The sequence below is a fragment of the Dromiciops gliroides genome, chromosome 1, assembly GCF_019393635.1.
Source record: "Dromiciops gliroides isolate mDroGli1 chromosome 1, mDroGli1.pri, whole genome shotgun sequence".
In the NCBI taxonomy this organism is placed as follows: domain Eukaryota; kingdom Metazoa; phylum Chordata; class Mammalia; order Microbiotheria; family Microbiotheriidae; genus Dromiciops; species Dromiciops gliroides.
The window spans coordinates 741363217-741378324 of NC_057861.1; the positions used below are offsets into that span (position 1 = coordinate 741363217).

General features: G+C 39.3%; 1 protein-coding gene across 3 annotated transcripts in view; it reads left to right on the plus strand.

Moving 5' to 3' along the window:
• CFAP20DC (CFAP20 domain containing) overlaps window positions 1–15108 on the plus strand; it is a 201402-nt gene that overhangs the window by 120959 nt on the left and 65335 nt on the right. For 2 of the 3 annotated variants that reach the window (XM_043979859.1, XM_043979860.1), the window contains exon 13: window positions 11976–12347. The exons of the other annotated variant lie outside the window; for it this stretch is intronic. In XM_043979859.1, the coding sequence (XP_043835794.1) occupies window positions 11976–12347 (372 nt within the window). The remainder of the gene's footprint in view (window positions 1–11975; window positions 12348–15108) is intronic. 3 annotated transcript variants of the gene reach the window in all.

Here is a 15108-nt window from a genome sequence, read left to right on the forward strand (position 1 = left end):
CCCTAACATGCATATGGTTGAATGACAATTTTAATATTACAAATGTGCATATTTCTGTCTAGTGAAAGGGAAATAACAAGCAAAATTTTTAATATTTTTGTTTTAAAAAATGGAAGGGCTCACTTTTGAATTGATCGCATTAGATTTTTCATCAAACTGCTGAATTTACTGGTCTGGATGAGTAACCCCTTGCAATTGTGAAAATATCCACGTATGTTAATACTGTTTGTTGAAGTAAATGAAGTCAGCTGGAAGTGTCTGAGCCCTCTCAAAAGGGAGAATTTGGAAGGAGTTCTTGGCTGCCTTCCAGGCCTCCAGTCAGAGGGGAGAGAGAACTGGGGGTGCTGAGGACATGTAGAGTGCCATTGCGATGAGATTACACTTTGATATATGTGGGACAGTGTGGCAGAAAGATGACCAGAAGTTAGTTTGAAGGGTCTAGGCCCCTCCCCAGCTAAACTCCCCTCCATTCATGGTCTCCCCCTGTTAGATGTTTTGTTTGCCTGTGTTAATATCCCTAGCCCTTAGTACAGTGTTTGGCACATATCACCTAGAACCTAGTCATTTATTTGTTCATTCTTTCATTTATTGCCAGGAAGTACCATTGTTGGTATGGAAATGTTGAGACCAACCAGGGTCCTAAGACAGGTATTTGAGTTCCAGAATATAGGGGAACCCAACACACAGGACTGTGCGGTAGCTCTAAGTGAGTGAATGAATGAATGAATGATTGAGACTTAGCTATCAGGACGTGTATTCCAGTTGGTGAAAGGGTGAAAGCTTGGACAGAAGAGCTCATGCTGCCTTACCCACGAATCTCACCTGCCAAATTAAAATTATCTTCAAAAATCTATAGCGTGTTTCAGGTTCTCTTTGTCACACAGCTCTTAAATAAATCAAAACTTTTTTCATAGTTGACAAAATTAAAAGAGCTGTGTTAATAAAAATAAGCAATATCATCTACTTTTTACAAAGATTAAAAAGCAGCTTCTGATTACAGAGTATTTAAGTTGTTGGCTATACAAAAGGAAGGATGTCCCATCTGTTTAAAGGAGGTAGTCCTCAAGAATCATTAGAATGCTCTTTTAAAAAATTACAACCCAGCAAGAGCAATCAGTTTTATGTTTTCCAAAATTATTGTCCAAATGGCCATCTGCATGTCCTTTTAAGGAATATAGTTTAACTGTAGAAGTGCTAATTCCTTGGGGAAATCATTCTCATTTTCAGCATACATATGCTGAGCTACGATTAATCAGGCAAACTATATTGATGTTCCTGGCACAGTTACACGATTGAATATTTAACAAACAAATGTTCCTTAGCCTAAAAGAAAAATAAGCCAAGAGATTTGGAACTTTAAGAAAATGTATTATGTTAAATCAAAATATTTTAAATTTCTAATTTAGAGAATCAATTTGTATTTGCTAGATAAACAGCATGACGACTTCTTTAATACTCTGAAAAATTACACTAACTTGTTTTAATAGGATGAGATTAGAGCGTGTGTTTTTAAGTAGCACATAATGAGCAAAAAGAAGGATGCCTTTTTCTCTGAAATTCATACCAAAACAGAATTTATGACTTCTGTGCATTTACCTTCTAATAACAATGAACAAATAAATTTTTAAGTATATTAGGTGTTTAAAATTTATTACATTACACTTATAGTTTTCTTATTGCATCTATCAAAGTAGCATAAACATCAACAATAAAGAAATATGTGTTTTTAGAGACATAATTCAGTTTTATAACTTTCTTGTTGTATCAGAGTATTGCCAGATTATTTTTATTTCTCTTATTTTTACTCCCCCTACCCAGAAGGAAATCAGGCTAAACTAAAATATTACCCAGTATTAATTTTAGCCTAATTTTTTGACTTGGCACTTCTTTACCTTTATTTTTCCTATTTGACTATAGGGCATACAAGATTTGTCTTGGAGTTTATATGTGAGAAAACCCCTGGCACCCTTCTTAAATTCCCATGCAATTGATAGCTTCTTTTGTCCTCATTGAGTCCCGGTAGTGGATTTCTGACCTCACTCTTGTGGTGACTCTTTCCAAGGCACAGATCATACCTGAGTTACACCTTTTTATTTGCATGTTTTTTTGTTTTTTTTCTTTTTTGCGGGGGAGGGGACAGAGCAATGAGAGCTAAGTGACTTGCCCAGGGTCACACAGCTAATTAGTGTCAAGTGTCTGAGACCGGATTTGAACTCAGGTCCTCCTGAATCCAGGGCCGATGCTTTATCCATATTTGCATGATTCTTAACCGTTGTCTTCCCACAAATCCTCCATAGATCTGCCATTGGACTAGAGGTCTTCCTTGACCCTAGCTCTTTATGACATCTTCATGGGTCCCTTTATCATCCTTTCCACCCCTCTATAAGCTCACCTTCTTTTCCAGTCCTGTAGTTCCTAAATAACGTCTTTGAAACCACTTCTTACTCAAGTCATCACTGAAATGCACTAAGAACCCCTAGTGCCCAACATCTGTCTCTCCGTTGTTATTTGGAGTATCCCATCTTGATTTTTGGAATATTGTAGTAGCCAGTTTTGCCATTTGGCATCAGCAGATTAATATTGATATTAAAAAGATGATGTTTTGTGTCAGGGGTCATTGAAAGCCCTGCTCATTTTTACACCTGCAAGCTCGCTCACTCACTGATGGACTAACCCGGTGATCTGCCCATGCCAGGTAGCTTGGCACATTCTTCATCCTTATAGAGTCTTTTGGTACCATTTTTACAGCTAGCCTAGAGCAGTGTCTGAGTGATGGTATGGCACTGCACAATCAGTAGAATCAGTCGTGCATGTGGTGAAATCAAACATGACTCCGCTTAGGCCCAGACGAGCAGAAAGGCTTGTGTGCGTGTGTGTGTGCATGTGTGCGTGTGTGTGCGTGTGTGTGCGCTGCACGCATGCATGTGTGTGTAAAACCATCTTGCTTATCTAGCGCTTATCTATTACAGAGGAGGAGAATTCATTCTTCTCTTTCCCACTCTTGCAGAGACCATTGTGTTGGGCACCATGTTAGCTCCGTGTTGACATCCACAGGCTGGAAGGAGAACAGCTATGGGACTAGAGCCACAGTTCCAGGGAGGGCCAGAGTGGCAGATGGGGTTGGATCAGGTCTGGAATGAACAATAGTGACATAGCTAAAGAGGAGAGATTTAAGAACATCCAGGCAAGCCATGGTATCAAACCAGCAATTTTGTCACCCACTTATACTGGCCAGAGAGTGCTTGTTAGCCATATCCAACCTCTCTTATCTTTTTATTTTCATCATTATGGAAGTAAAGAAAGCTAATGAGCCTTTGCAAAAACTACAGAGGCCTGTTACCCACGTGGCTGAATAAAAAGACTGTGGCAAAGTCCACATCCAGTAGCACTGGGTAGAGCACTGAGCTTGGAGTCAGGAAGACCTGAGTTCATATCCCACTTCAGACACTTACTAGCTGTGAGGCCCTGGGCAAGTCCCTTAAATATTTTTGCCAGTTTCCTCATCTGTAAAATGGGGAGGTAGGCCCTATTATGAGCCTCATTTTACAAATGAGGAAATTGAGGATGAAAGGTTAAGTTTCTTACCCAGGCTCACATGGCTTGTAAGTCTGAGGCAGGATTTGAACTCAGGCCTTCCTCCCTCCAAGTTTAGCCCTCTACCCACTGTACTACTGCAGCTAAAGTACTGGATTGACTTTTGGATATTTTAGAAAGGACTTTGAAAAAACAGGTAGGTGGGGAGTCCAGGAATCACACAAAGCTTGGGCATCGGGGTGAGGGGTGGGGTGGGGGAGGTCAGGCTAGGCTGTTGGGAAGGAGTGAGGTCTTTCCATTGATGGCCCTATTTTGTTTCCAAATCTTTGAACCTTAGCCAAAGTAAGTAGCCCTTATCAGCATCCAGTACAGTCTACCCAGGTAACCTCCAACATGGTTGGCCATTTTCCCAACTGTGTTAGGTACAAAGTGTAGAAAGAAGTGAAACCGAAATCAACAATTTGAGAAAAGTTCCACTTTCCAGGTGGGAGTGCACCCCATTATTAATAATCAGCAACAAAATGCCTGTTATCTAATAATCTTCAATGTTCTAGCATGCAGTTGATCATGTCTAGGAATGGCATTCTGTAGAAAAATGTCTCTCATTTTGCAACGAAAATGACTCTTTAAGGGTGTGAAAGGAGCCATGACCCCGCACTGGAAATGAAGTGAGTGAGTAGAATATTACCTTCCCAGTACTATGAGAACAAGTACAAGGGAGGAAGCCAGCTGTACTGATGTGTCTAGACCTCTTGCTTTATCAAACACAGGGCTTCTTAAACCTTTGCCACTCATGACTCCTTTTCACCTGAGAAATTGTTACACAGCCCTGGGTATATAGGTATATCAGATAGGTGTATGTAAACTTTTGCTGTTGTATGACCCCACATTCAGTTACGTGACCCCAAAAGGGGTCATGACCCACAGTTTAAGAAGCTGGGCTCTGATAACACACCATCATGCTTGTGTCTTATTGTGCCTTTACTAGGATGTAGTTCAGATAATTTAAAAAATACTTACTGAGGCTCAGGTGTGTGGAGAGCGCTATGCTAGGTGTACAGAGATGAACACCAACAATTCCTGTCCTCAGGGTACATTTAGTCTAATAGAAATGAGATACGTATTCAGGTAACTATGAAACGGTTTAAAATAGAATGAGTATATCAGACAGGTCAGAGTAGCATGAGAGTTTCAAGAAGGGAGGCGGAGAGGAGGGATTAGTTCTAACTTCAGGGAGGAGTTTCAGAGTGTGTCCTGAAATATGTAGTACCTGAACTCAGCCTTAGAAGGGAGCAAATGAGTAGCGAGGACAATGTATGGTGTGAGATATTAATCTATACCTAGTTTCTGCCAAAGTGCTTTCCAATTTTCCAAGCAATTTTTGTGAAAACAATGAGTTTTTGTCCCAAAAGCTTAGAACTTTGGGTATATCAAACACAAGCTTACTATGGTCATTTATTACCGGGTATTCCATACCTAATCTCTTCCACTAATCCACCCCTCTCTTTCTTATCTAGTACCAAATTGTTTTGATGATTACCGCTTTGTAAGATTTGGTACTGCTAAGGCCACCTTCTGTCACAATTTTTTTCATTGATTCTCTTGATATTCTTGAACTTTTGTTCTTCCAGATGAATTGTGTTATTATTTTTCCTAGCTCTATAAAATAATTTTGGTAGTTTGATATGGCCCTAAATAGATAAATTAATTTAGGTAGAATAGTCATTTTTATTTTATTGGATCAGCCTACCCATAAGCAATTAATATTTCTCCATTTTTTTTTTGGCTGGGCAATTTTGGTTAAGTGACGTGCCCAGGGTCACACAGCTAATAAGTGTTAAGTGTCTGAGGCTGGATTTGAACTCAGGTCCTCCTGACTCCAGGACCAGTGCTCTATCCACTGCGCCACCTAGCTGCCCCATCTTGTCATTTCTTATAGCACAATAGTATTCCATCACAGTCATATACTACCACTTATTCAGCCATTTCCCAATTAATGGACATCCTCTCATTTTCCAAATCTTCCTCACTAGAAAAAGAGCTGCTATAAATAGTTTTGTACATAAAAGTCCTTCTCCCATTTTTCTTTTAATCTCTTTGGAATACAGACTTACTAGTAGTATTGCTGAGTCAAAGGGAATGCATAGTTTTATTGCACTTTGGGCATCTTTGCCTATTTTTCCAAATAATTGATATAATATTGGGATTAATTATCTGGAATTAATTATATAATATTGGAATTAGTTAAATGTATGGTCCCAGGAATTTTTTCTTAAACAGCTCATTGATGGCTTATTCAATTCCTTTTCTAAGATATGATTAAGTATTCTATTTCCTTTTCTTTTAATTTGGATAATTTATATTTTTTGTAAATATTCATTCATTTCACTTAGACTGTTATATTTATTGGCATATAATTGGGCAAAATAGCTCCAAACAGTTGCTCTAATTTCATCTTCATTGGTGGTGAATTCACTCCTTTCACTTTTTGTACTGGTAATTTGGTTTTCTTTCTTTTTTTAATCACGTTAACCAGTGGTTTATCTATTATTTTTTTTTTCATTAAACCAATTTCTAATTTTATTATTAGTTCAATGGTTTTCTTACTTTCAGTTTTATTCATCACTCCTTAGATTATCAAGATTTCCAATTTAGTGTTTAATTAGGGATTTTTAATTTGTTCTTTTTTTTTTATTTGTTTTAAGCTACATGCCCAATTCATTTATCTGTTCTTTCTTTTATCGATGTAAACATTTAGAGATATAAAATTTCCCCTAAGTACTACTTTGGCTGCATCCCATAAATTTTTGTATGCTGTCTCATTTTTGTCATTCTCTTTAATGAAATTATTGATTGTTTCTATGATTTATTTCTTGAGCCACGAATTCTTTAGGATTAGATTATTTTTGTTCTGTCTTTCCATGGTTCTTTATTGAATGTATTTTTTTTTGCAATAGGATCTGAAAAGGTTGCATTTCATATTTCTGCTTTTCTGCATTTGGTTATGAGGTTTCTAGTGCATGGTCAATTTTTGTAATATTGCCATGTACACCTGGAAAAAAGTATACTTCCTATTCCCATCCATTTTCTCCAGAGGTCAATCATATCTAACATTTCTAAAAACCGTTTTCATTTCTTTATTTTCTTTCTTGTTTATTTTTAGTTAGCTTTATCCCAAGAGGGTAAAGTTGAGGTCCCCCAATGGTATGATTTTATTGTATATTTCCTTCTGTAATTCATTTGACTTTTCTATTAAGAATTTGGATGCTCTGCCATTTGGTGCATAGAAGGTTTAGTACTGAGATTATTTCATTGTTACCTTTTATCATAATGTAGTTTCCCACTTATCTCTTTAATTAGATCTACTTTTGTTTCTCTTGTGTGTGAAATCATGATTGTAACCCCTGCTTTGTTTACTTAAGCTGAATCATCATAGATTCTGCTCCAGCTCCTTACCTTTGCTTTGTGTATATCTCTCTATTTTGGGAGTGTTTCTTATAAACATGTGGTCAGAGTCTGGTTTTTAATCCATTCTGCTATCTGCTTTTGTTTTATGGGTGAATTCATCCCATTCATATTGGGGTCTTTTAATTTACGGAATAAAACAAACATTTTCTTAACAACAAAAAAGATACTGCAGATCTACTATGTACAACTTGCCATTCCTTTCAGATATATAAAAATAATTATATATGTATATATTTTCCTCCCCCCAAAAAAGACGGCTACCATTAGACACAAACAGGTATGTTGTATGTGAGAGAGAGTGTATGTATATGTATATTGTGAGGTGGATATGTGTATATATAGATACATATATGCATATATATACCTATATTTATAGATATATACATATATAAGTAAAATTATTCTCTATATATTTCTGTTTACCAGTTCTTTCTCTGGATGCAGATAGTGTCTGTCTTCATATGTCCTTTGTAGTTAATTTGGGTATTTATAATGGACAAAATAACTTATTTGCTCAGTCATTCTTAAAATAATATGCAGTTACTGTATACATTGTTCTCTTGGTTCTTCTCATTTCAATGTTTATTATTTCATGCAAATCTTTCCATGTTTTTCTAAAATTGTTGAGTTTGTCATTTCTTATAGCATTGTGGTATTCCATCACAATCATATACCACAACTTCTATAGCAATTCCCCAGTTAATGGGCGTCTCTGAAATTTTCAGTTCTCTTTGACCACAAAGAGGGCTCCTATGAACATTTTAGAACATATATGCTCTTTTCTTTTTTCCCTAAAGATCTTTGGAAATAGACCAAGTAGTGGTACTGCTGAATCAAAGAATAGAGATAGTTTAATAACTCTTTGGGTATAGATACTTTAATAACTCTTTGGGCATAATTCCAGGTTGCTCCCCAAAGTGGTTGAATCATTTTGCAATTCCATAATGAATTAGTGTCCAAATTTTTCCACATCCTCTCCAACATTTGTCATTTTCCTCTTCTGTTATTTTAGCCAATCTGGTAGGTGTAAAATTATATTTCAAGGTTGTTTTCATCTGCATTCCTTTTATCAGTAAAAATTTAGAGCATTTTATATGACTATAATTGCTTTTATTTATTCATTGGAAAACTGCCTATTCATATCCTTTGACCACATAACAATTAAGGAATGACTCATATTCTTATAGATTGACAAAGTTCTAATTACTATTAATTAATTACTAATTAAATAATTATTAATTAATTAATAGTAATTAATTAATCTAATTTACTGTGTATTTCCCTCCGACCTATTTTCCTTCACTTATCCTTTTCTCTCTCTCTCTCTCTCTTTTTAGCCTGTTCCTCCTCAAAAGTTTTTGTTTCTGACTACTGCCTCTCTTAAACAACCTTCCCCCTTCTATCAGCTTCCCCCACAACCCCACCCACCATCTCTTATCCACTTTCTCCTCCTACTTCCCAGTGGGGGAAAATAGAGTTCCATACCCAACTGAATGTGTATGTTATTTCCTCTTTGAACCAGTTCCAATGAGAGTAAGGTTCAAGCATTGTCTGCCACCACCACCCATCTTCCCCTCCACTGTAAAAGATCTTACTTTCATGCTTCTTGTGTGTGAGATAATTTTTCCTATTCTACCTTTCTTTTCCCCCTTTTCTCATGGGATCCCTCTTTCTCACCCCTTAATTTTATTTTTTAAAACCATCCCATAATTATCAACTCATACCTGTGTCTTCTGTCTATGTAGACTCTTAACTGCCCTAATAATGAGAAAGTTCTTAGGAGTTACAAATATCATCTTCCCATATATGAATGTAAATATTTTAACCTTATTGAATATCTTATGATTTCTCTTATATGTTTACTTCTTTATGCTTCTTATGAGTCTTCTATTTAAAAGTCAGGTTTTTTAATTCATTTCTGATCTTTTCATCAGGAGTGCTTGAAAATCTCCTATTTCATTAAATGTCAAATTTTTTTCCTCTGAAGGATTATATTCTGTTTTACTGAGTATGTGATCCTTAGTTGTAATCCTAGCTCTTTTGCCCTTTAAGAATATCGTATTCCGGGGCAGCTAGGTGGCACAGTGGATAGAGCACCAGCCCTGGAGTCAGGAGGACCTTGTTCAAATCTGGCCTCAGACACTTAACACTTACTAGCTGTGTGACCCTGGGCAAGTTACCTAACCCCAATTGCCTCACCAAAAAAAAAAAAAAAAAAAAAAAAAAAGAATATCATATTCCAAGCCCTTTGATCCTTTAAAGTTAAATCTTGTGTGATCCTGACTGTGACTCCACAGTATTTGAATCGTTTCTTTCTGACTGCTTGGAATATTTTTGCCTGACCTGAGATCTCTGGAACTAGGCTATAATGTTCCAAAATTTCATTTTGGGATGTCTTTCAGGAAGTGATTGGTGGATTCTTTCCATTTCTATTTTACCCTCTGGTTCTAGTCTATCAGTGCAGAATTCCTTGATAGTTTCTTTGTTTTTTGTTTTGTTTTATTTTTTGTTTTTTGTTTTTTTAGTGAGGCAATTGGGGTTAAGTGACTTGCCCAGGGTCACACAGCTAGTAAGTGTTAAGTGTCTGAGGCCGGATTTGAACTCAGGTACTCCAGACTCCAGGGCCGGTGCTCTATCCACTGCACCACCTAGCTGCCCCTCCTTGATAGTTTCTTGAAAGATGATGTTTAAACTCTTTTTGATCATGGCACTCAGGCAGTCCAATAATTCTTAAATTCTCTCCTCAGTCTATTTTCCAAGTCATTGTTTTTCCTAGGAGATATTTCACATTTTCCTTCTTTTTTGTTCTTTTGATTTTGCTTTATTTTTTCTTGAAGCCTCATGAAGTCATTAGCTTCCCTAATTTTTAAGGAATTGTTTTCTTCAGTGAGCTTTTGTACCCCTTTTTCCATTTAGCCAATTCTACTTTTAAGGAGTTCTTTTCTTCAGTGAATTTTTGTACCTCTTTTTCCATGTGGAAAATTCTGCTTTTTAAGGACTTCTCTTCAGTGTATTCTTATGCCGCTTGTTCCATATGGTCAAAATAAGGTGTTATTTTCTTCAGCATTTTTGGTGCCTCTTTTACCAAGCTATTGACTCTTTTTTCATAGTTTTCTTGCATCGCTCTCATTTCTTTCCCTATTTTATTCTACCTCTTTTATTTGATTTTTTAAATACTTGTTGCACTCTTTCAGGAATTCTTTTGGGGCTTTGGGTCCAATTCACATTTTTTAAAAGCTTCTGCATGTAGCTGTTTTGACTTTGTTATTTCCTTCTGAGTTTGTGTCTTGATCTTCCCTGTCACCATAGTAACCTTTTATGGTCAGGTTCTTTTTTTGTTGTTTGCTCATTTTTCCAGCCTGTTTCCTGTTTTTTACCTTTATGTTAAAGTTCAGTTCTGCTCCCAAGGTGGAAGAGACATTGTCCCAAGGATCAGGTTTTTTATGCTACTGCTTTCAGAGCTAGTTCTGTGGGGTCTCTTAAGTTGTCAGTGCTTCCAAGGTGGTGTGACCTCAGGAGATGTGTTGTTGCTTCTCCTCTGGCCTGTGCTCTGGTTTGTAAGTAACGAGCACTCTTTTCCTCTCTGAACTGCAACCAGGGTCCCCACTACCCTGCAGCCTCAAGAGCTGGAGAGCTCTTCACCCTGGGACTATGGCCTGGAACTTGGTGTGGACAGTGCAACAGGGTCCTGAACTAGTGCTTTCATAGGTTCCTATGTAATCTTTTTTTTTGGGGGGGGGGCAGGGGGGACAATGAGGGTTAAGTGGCTTGCCCAGAGTTCACACAGCTAGTAAGTGTCAAATATCTGAGACCAGATTTGAACTCAAGTCCTCTTGAATCCAGGGCGGGTGGAGCTGCCCCCCCCCCATGTAATCTCCTGATCAGTTGTCTGACCCCTCGCTTTTGTGGTCTGAGAGTTCACAATGTCACCATCAATGCAGTTGCTTTTAAAGCCCGTTCCTGTATTGTCAAAGTGACCTGCACTGCAACTACCACCCCAGTGAGACAGGCCCTTCCTGCCAACTGCCTATGTTGTCTTGTGCTGGAAAACTGCTTCAGCCTAGCCTTTTATAGGCTCTGCCCCGCCAGAGGAAGTTGTGAATTCAGATGAGTTCCTGCCTTTATTCCACCTCCTTGGCTCTGCTTGAGAAGTAGAGTTTTAAATAATAGTTAGCCATTAGCTTACCAACAGACACTTAATTTGGTTTATGGTTTGAGCTCATACTTCTTGCTATAATTGAAAAGAAATATGAAATATAATTATTCAATTCTATATATCTGTAGAACTGTCTTGGGATCATTGAGGGGGGAAGTACTAACATGGACCTCTCAGTCTGTCTTGTGGAATTTTCATGCCTGTGTCAGTGAATGCTGGTTATTTCATTTTCCTTGTATGTTCAAATCACAAAACTAAAGGTGAAAAGCACAGGTATTTTTAGTAACAAGGATGATTCTCAGGGGCAGCTAGGTGGCACAGTGGATAAAGCACCAGCCGTGTATTCAGGAGGACCTGAGTTCAAATCTGGCCTCAGACACTTGATACTTACTAGCTGTGTGACCCTAGGCGAGTCACTTAACCCTCATTGCCCCGGGAAAAAAAAGAAAAGAAACAAGGATGATTCTCAGTTCTAATTGGAATTAATATACTCACGGATTGCTATTTGTTAGGTGTTTCTAGCATTACTCAAGAGGTGGTCAATATGGGATGCACTGAAAGGCTCTGTACAGAGAGCATATGTCCAATGGTCATGTCCCAGGGTCCTTATTTTCCCTCTTGTTCTTAGCTATTCAGTTATTTCCTATTACTGATAGTTATTAAAAAAAACTTATTTCTAAAGCTCCCATGTTATTGTAAAAATCAAATGATTTATAAAAATCACAAATTGCAAACTGGCTTAAGGGCTTTTATGTGATAACTTGTCCACCACGGGTTTCTGTTCAAAATTGTTTTCACTTTGTTCCCCATATTTTAGGATGACCAGAGTCTATTCATCCACGATACATCAGGCCCTACAGCTAGCCTCAGCACATCAGGGTTATGTGAATTCACAGTTTCGTCAGAGCTGCTGCTAGAAAGGATTCTGGGAAAGGCTGGAAGCAGGACACATAAAGGCTATGTAAAAAGTGCCTGCGTGGAAACAGCAGCATCTGAGCCCCAAAAGAGTGTGGGGCCTACACCATGCCTCTCTCCCATTCTAAGAAGGCCTGACTTGTCTAAAGAAACTCCAGGCACCATCAGAAACTCAAAGGAAATCCCAGTTCACCACCAAGTAACAGCATCAATAAACAACACTTCCCTAAAAGAATGCCCAGTGGAAAATGCAGGAGTGATCCCTGACACACTTGTAAGTGATTTCCCTTTGTTTTACCTGTGTTAGTGTTTCCCTCCCCACACTTTTCATAAGACTCTTGTCCATCACTAGGAAAATCAGCATCTGTGGTCTTTTCTGTTTGTTCGCATTCTAAGGCAGGAACAGCAACAATTTTAACAGTTAAAAATAAAGGTAGATTGAGTCACAGAACTCCAGGAACAATCAATTTATTAGTAAAGTATAGATTTACCAATAAATAGAATTTCAGCTTCCCCCAGCTGAGCTAAAACCATGAGGTAGGGAATGACTCCCCTTTTTCTAGTTTCAGGAAAGTGCAGAACAAAGAACATGACTTCATAGCAAGGAACAAGTTATGATTGGTTAGCAATTGGGAACAAGGGGCTAGCAACAACCTCCTCCTTCCTGTGACTAGGAAATGTTCATCGTTTGAGACTCCCTGTGAGGTTAGAAATAGTGGACTAGACTTCTTTGGCTAACAAACCAGACACCCTTCAAGGATGACAGATTTCCTTGACGCAAGAATATAACAGTAATTAACAAGAAAACTGAATTTCTAAACTTAACTCCTAATAGACCAGCCAAATTTCTGAGCTAAGTTCAGAGACAAAGAAAGGATCATGACTTAGGCAGTTACAAGACAAAATCGGTTAACTATAAATAGGATCAATTCAAAAAGACATAATCAGTCTGATTATTTCAGCATTAAAACATGGATTTCATATCCCAAAGTTAATATAAATCTTTGTATTTTATTAAGCGAGTTAATTTTATCATGTAAGATTCCTCACATTGGCACTACTTGTTGCCTCCAAATTATAAATGCAGACCTTCTTTTTGTGTGTGTGTGAGAGGCAATTGGGGTTAAGTGACTTGCCCAGGGTCACACAGCTAGTAAGTGTCAAGTGTCTGAGGCTGGATTTGAACTCAGGTCCTCCTGAATCCAGGGCCAGTGCTCTGTCCACTGCGCCACCTAGCTGCCCGAAATGCAGACCTTCTTGAAAGCTGGAAGCCTACAAAGTGAAGATGATAGACTTTCAATGACAATCTGCATATAAGCCATAAAAACATCATTAGTCAGGGCATTTGATGGTCTCTTTACAGCATTCCAGAAAAAGAAAGGAACCCCATGATTGAAGTTGCGTCACAGCCTGAATTCTAAGGTTAGCTGGGCAGCTGGGTGCATGCCCGTCACATTGGTTTTGTTCTCCTGTCTTGTTTGGTTTTTTCTTTTATTCCCCCTGTAGCTCTGCATTGTAAAGTACAAACAAATGGGGCTGTTTTCAAACGTGACATCCAGCTCTTTTTTTCAGTTAAAGATTTTCTTTACAAGTCATAACCTATGTATCCTGAGTTGAGTCACAGTGTACAATTATATCCCAAAACATCCTAGGCAGCCTATCAGAGTCTACTGCGCTCAGCCCAAAGGATGCTGAGTACTAGCGAGGAAAATATAATGCCGTCCCCTGGTGGACTATCAAGGAGGTCATTGGAATCAGTGCAGAGCACAGCTCTCTGCTGGGGGTTCTCTCTCTCTCTCTCTCTCTCTCTCTCTCTCTCTCTCTCTCTCTCTCTCTCTCTCTCTCTCTCTCCCCCCTCTCTCCCCCCCCCCTCTCTCTCTCTCTCTCTCTCTGTCTCTCTCTCTCTCTCTCTTCCCCTCTCTCCCCCTCCCTCTCTCCCTCTCCTCTCTGTCTCCCCCCCTGTCTCCTCTGGCTCTTTTCTCTGGTTTTCCAAGAGGTAGGCATGGGAGTCCTGGCTTTGACACAAGCCTTGTGACACCTGACATGTTACTTAGCCTCTGTAAATCTCAGTTTCCTCATTCGTAAAATGGGAAGGGTAACATTCGCCCTCCCTCTGTGACGCCTCATCTAAGGAGAGATGGATGATTCTGTTTGCCCGGTGCCCCGGTGGGGCAGGACCTCAGAAGCTGTCTCACTGTGTCTGTGTCTGGCCAGAAGGCTTTCAGCCCCAGAGCCTCTCTGCTCACCCTGCTGCCTTCTGACCCCTCAGTCCCAGGAAGAGCTACCGTGTCTCTGGCATGTTCTGTGCTCCAGACGTGTGCCAAGTACTTTTTATGAATAGCATCTCACTTGATCCTCACGACTACCTTGGGAGGTAGAGACCATTCGCATCCCCCCCACCCCCCTACCCCCGTTGGACAGGTGAAGATACTGAGGCACACAAAGGTGAAGGGCCTGCTTGCCTCCAGCTAGTATGTGTCTGAGACTGGATTTGAACTCAGGTCCTCCTGCCCCAGGCCCCTGTGGTACCCTCTTGCCACCCCTTAGCTTCCACCTCTTGATGGCAGCTCACCTCAAAATCATAGTTACATAGAAAAAAGAATGAAAACTAAGACTGCCCTGAGCTTCCCTCATGTCTGTAGATTTTCCCTTGGCTTCCTTTCCTAATGGAGCGCCAGGCAAGGGTGATATTTGCAGACATGGCAGGGCAGACTGCACTGAGGGATGGGGCTCACATGGAGTCGGAGGTCACCTGCCCGCCTCACAGGATGTGTGCTCATACTCTCCTCCTGATGACTGGGGGCACAGGGAGGGGAATGTGGCGCCGAAGTAGGTTTGTACCTAGAAACCTCCCAGCAAGCAGGCCTTGGTTGGAATGCCACCTTCAGCATTTACTTACCAGCAGTGAGACCACAGGCAAGTTTCCTTAACTTGTGAATGGTTAGCGGGAAATTTCCTGTCAAAAGGGTTCTCATAACATTCATTGAGTAGAAGACTTGCCTCTCCTGATGGCTTGATAAAAGCACAAGTAATCC